Source organism: Sceloporus occidentalis, unplaced genomic scaffold, assembly GCF_023333645.1.
Source record: "Sceloporus occidentalis isolate IW3139 unplaced genomic scaffold, rSceOcc1.0.p SCAF_160, whole genome shotgun sequence".
Lineage (NCBI taxonomy): Eukaryota > Metazoa > Chordata > Lepidosauria > Squamata > Phrynosomatidae > Sceloporus > Sceloporus occidentalis.
Window position 1 is genome coordinate 173,454 of NW_028317140.1, and position 4,047 is coordinate 177,500.

A 4,047-nucleotide genomic window follows, 5' to 3' on the forward strand; every position below is an offset into this window, starting at 1 on the left:
GTAACAGAGTAACATTCAGTACATACACAGTAACAGAGTAACATATATACATAGTGTCACGGAGCTGGCTAGTCCGACCGACTACCTCCGCTGTCTTGTGCTCCCTTAGCCTGGGACAACACACTTCACCCGGTTCCCCGGTCACTCGCCGAGACTCAGTGTCGGGTAAAACCAAACGAAGACTGATTTATTTTGGACACACAGGGCTGGATATATCCAGCAAAACACACATTAACATAAAACAAGATATTGGGACACAAACCGCCCCCTTAATCTGCCTCCCAGAGACAACAGGGGCAGTAACGGGATTAACAATACAATAGGGGGGGAGACTGATTTATACAACATTAAACTGAAACAATGGCAGTCACTCCCTGGTTGCAGATCCTGGCTGTCTGCTGGAGATAATCCCCTCAGCCAGTGATGAGATGATACTGCTGGGGGTAGCCACAGAAGCCTTTACAGACCCAGGGCCTATAGTCAATAGGGAGGAGGCCGGCAGTCAGGCTTCTCCGGTGGTCCCAGTGATGGAGGCTTCATCCATGTTTACATTCCCTCACTGTATTTCCCTCTACCACTTCTGCTAGGAGGCTGTTCCACTTAGTAAACCTACCACCCTCTCAGTAAAGGAAACCTAATTAACTTACGTTGCTTGGTGACTGGTTGATTGGCCCTGCTCCTGGGAGTTTTTATGAAGGCGGTTTCATTAATAACGTGTTCTGTTCCTTTTTCTCGAATGTATAAATTTGGAATAATTGTTTATCGATGAATAAATGATGTTTTAATAGATCATTTTTTGTTGTTTGTAAATTCATGGCCACTAGGGGGAGCCGGAGACAGATCAGGGCTGGGCGCTGCTACTCACTACCACTTACTCCTTACAATTAAATTCGAAATTTGTACAAATTTTAATTTTAACAAAATTTTACGATTTCATTAATTCGTATGAATGTCCAAAAACGAAGAGGGACCCCCAACGAAACAAACAAAAACAAAGCAGAGAGCTCAGAATTTTTGTTTGCATTTCGTAGTGTTTTTACTTTCACTCACGCTTTCACACACTCACTCTCTTACACTCATTCATGTGCTTTCACCCTCAATCTCGCTCACTCATGCTCTCTCTCACTCATTCATGCTCTCACGCTCATTCATTCTCTCTCTCACACTCTCTCTCTCTCTGTCAATACCTTCCTACTTTCTCAGCCGATGCTTCTATGTCCCTGTCTTCTTTCTTTGTCCGCCTCTTCCTGGTTATCAGCTTCATCACCAGGCCTCACCGAGCGCTTCTGCAAACGGAGAAATGGTTGGAGTAATGGGGGAGGGGGAGGTTGTCCCCGTGGCTCCGCCCTCTGGGTGCCGTCCGAACCGAAATTCGTTGCCAGAAAACTAAATGAAAAAATTGTCCAAATTGTTTTTGGTCCATTTGCACAAATCTACTGCTTCCCAGGGAGTTATCTGATCTCCCGATCTGGCCCAACGAGAAGTGGTCCCCTGGGCAGCCTGATCGGCTTATAGGGTGATCTGGCCCCCAGTTCTGTGGAAGAGGGGCTGCCGCTCCCTGGAACTGCTACCCGTGGCCAACTCAACCTAGGTAAGAGAATACACCGCTGGGGGTGCAACTTCTCCCGGAGATGGAGGACGGGGGTCAGCAGGTGCCCCACCTCGTGGTCAGCGAGTCTCCATGAGACCCTTCTAGAACGTTCTGCCTGATAATACAAGAGCGTCGGAGGCATGACGTGTGCAACATTTACAACATTCCGACAATTAAAGAGAATACAGCCGGAAGGTATGTGGTATGCCACTCTGAGCCCCCCCAGATTTGCCCCCCGTGCTCCCACTAGGGAGTGTCTAGTGGGTGAACGTTTTTGCGATGCATGTAGATAAACCTCTGCTGGTGGACGGCACTTTCACTGGAGCTTCTATGGCCGAGCACCGGAAGGTCATGTGACGATCATAGAAGCCCCAGTGGAAGTTCCGGCAGCAGCAGAGGATGTCCCCAGACGCCCAACGGCTGCCAAAAAGGAATATCCAGGTCCCCTGTAGTGGTGCGTGGGGATGCTCCTCTCTGGCAGTCGGTGGACGTCTGCGCGACAACCTCCGCTGCTGCCGGTACTTCCGCCGGGGCTTTTATGGTGGAGCGCCAGCGTGACGTTACCTTCCAGAGCTCCATCATAGAAGCCCCAGCGGAAGGGATACACGTTATATATTATATGTTATCGCAATGGCGGGGATGGGATACCTATGAACTGCATTAACTGGCTGCATTAACTCACTTTCCATCGAAAGACACGTGACTGAATAACTTACAGGGGGTGGGAGGGGGCGCCCTTGCGGCTTCCGTCTCCCGCAGGCAGCCTGTCCATGTACCTGTATGGATAAGGCAGCCACAGTCATTTAGTGGATACAGCCCGCATACTCCGGGGCATAGGCTGTAACATATGACATTGATGCTTGAAAAAAAAGGTCTTTTTTCAATTTTCATAAATTTTTTTAAAATTAGATGACAATTGTCCTGAAAAAAAATATGATATATATGAAACTTGCATGGGTTCACTAAATGAAGAGAATTACAGCTAAACACGAGCTCCGCCAAAGTGTCAAAACATCCTCGGTCACGAAAGGTAACAAAAAAAACCAGTCTGGTGCTTAAAGGGTTAATTGTCTTTTATTACGTTAAACAGTGTTTATTCTTCTGTCCAAATATCCTCAACATTGTCATCTATTAACAAGTCACAAGTATTTCTATGAAGCATGCGCAACGTCAAAAGAAGCCCTTACTTCTTATGACTGCAGAAAGTCTCTTTGGAAGAAACCACTTCGTGTTAGGAGGCGGGGTTGTGGAATAAAACACTGTCATTTGTGAAAGCGGCAGCTGTATTGGTATTTGGAAGCAGGACAGAACACCCCCATGGCCTTTGCACTGTGGTACAGCCTGCCCTGACTGTGATGTCATAGTGCTGTGACATCACAATGCTGTGATGTTCTGTAAAAGCGCATCCAGACACTCTGGTTGTTTCAGATTGTGAGCAGTAGCAGTACTGAGCATAACAGTTACCTGTCCACGACAGGGAGCGAAACTGAGCTTTCAATTGACTTTAAAAAGACAAAATAGGCAGAGATTAAAAGGCCTTCATTCGTGTGCACGCAATAGCCGGCACATAGGTGCGAGTCTCTGCACCTGAACATCTTTGACTGACCCCCGACAGGTACACGTTTCAGCCGTCATGGAGCGCACTTGCTCCGGCACTCCTAGCCCTGGCACAAGCAGCAGAATAACATTCACGCTGTTTGTGTTTGGCTGGGCGCTCTTATGCGGCGGATCTCTACTTTCTGTCTATGGGTTCGCGACATGCCAGTCCGACAGCTGTATCACCTACAAGGCGACGGGCCCGGTACTTGCCGGGATAGGGCTGGCATATTTAATGATGGCAGAGTTTACTGCCCAACGAGAGAGGAGAAGGAGGGAATTAGAAGGAGACCCGACGGATCCAGATAGCAGCTTCCTCTGCGGGAAAAGCCGGCAGTTTGTGCAGTTCGTAATACTCGGGATCCTGTTACTGGCTTGCGGGGTACTGATTAGTATCCCAGGACTTGTGTTTCCAGCCTGCAAGCCGGTATCCAACACAGACAAACCCCCTAAAGTCTGTGAAACTCCCTTACTGCAGACAATCGTAATCATACTAATCGTCTTGTGTTACTGCCTGGCTATCTGTCTGAGTAAAAACCGTCGGGACGGCGACTCTGAGGAGGACCCAGAAGCCTGCAGATATCAGCCGCTTCCTGTAAGTGTGGGTGACGAAGTCTTCACGGTCCCGTCAGCCCCACCTCCACCTTTTGCAGGAGGAGATGATTGGCCAATGAGCAGGGACCCTCCTTCCTACGACAGCGTCCTGTTTGAAAGGGGTGACCGTGATTCCGGCGGAAGCGACGGGGAAGACATACACACCGTTCCATGGCGATGGGGGCCGAGAATAGAATACATCAACGAGCCTATCCCTTCGGAGCCACCTCCAAGATATGAGGACATATGCCCTTCTCAGCCGGATC

At 48.9% G+C, this 4,047-nt stretch overlaps 1 protein-coding gene across 1 annotated transcript in view; it reads left to right on the forward strand.

Annotated features, from left to right (window-relative positions):
- The first annotated feature begins 3,224 nt into the window (after window positions 1-3,224).
- The window catches only part of LOC149279796 (transmembrane protein 171-like), a 912-nt gene continuing 89 nt past the window's right edge, over window positions 3,225-4,047 (forward strand). The window contains exon 1 of the mRNA XM_089500788.1: window positions 3,225-4,047. This exon is cut by the window's right edge and continues 89 nt beyond it. Within this exon, the coding sequence (XP_089356914.1) occupies window positions 3,225-4,047 (823 nt within the window).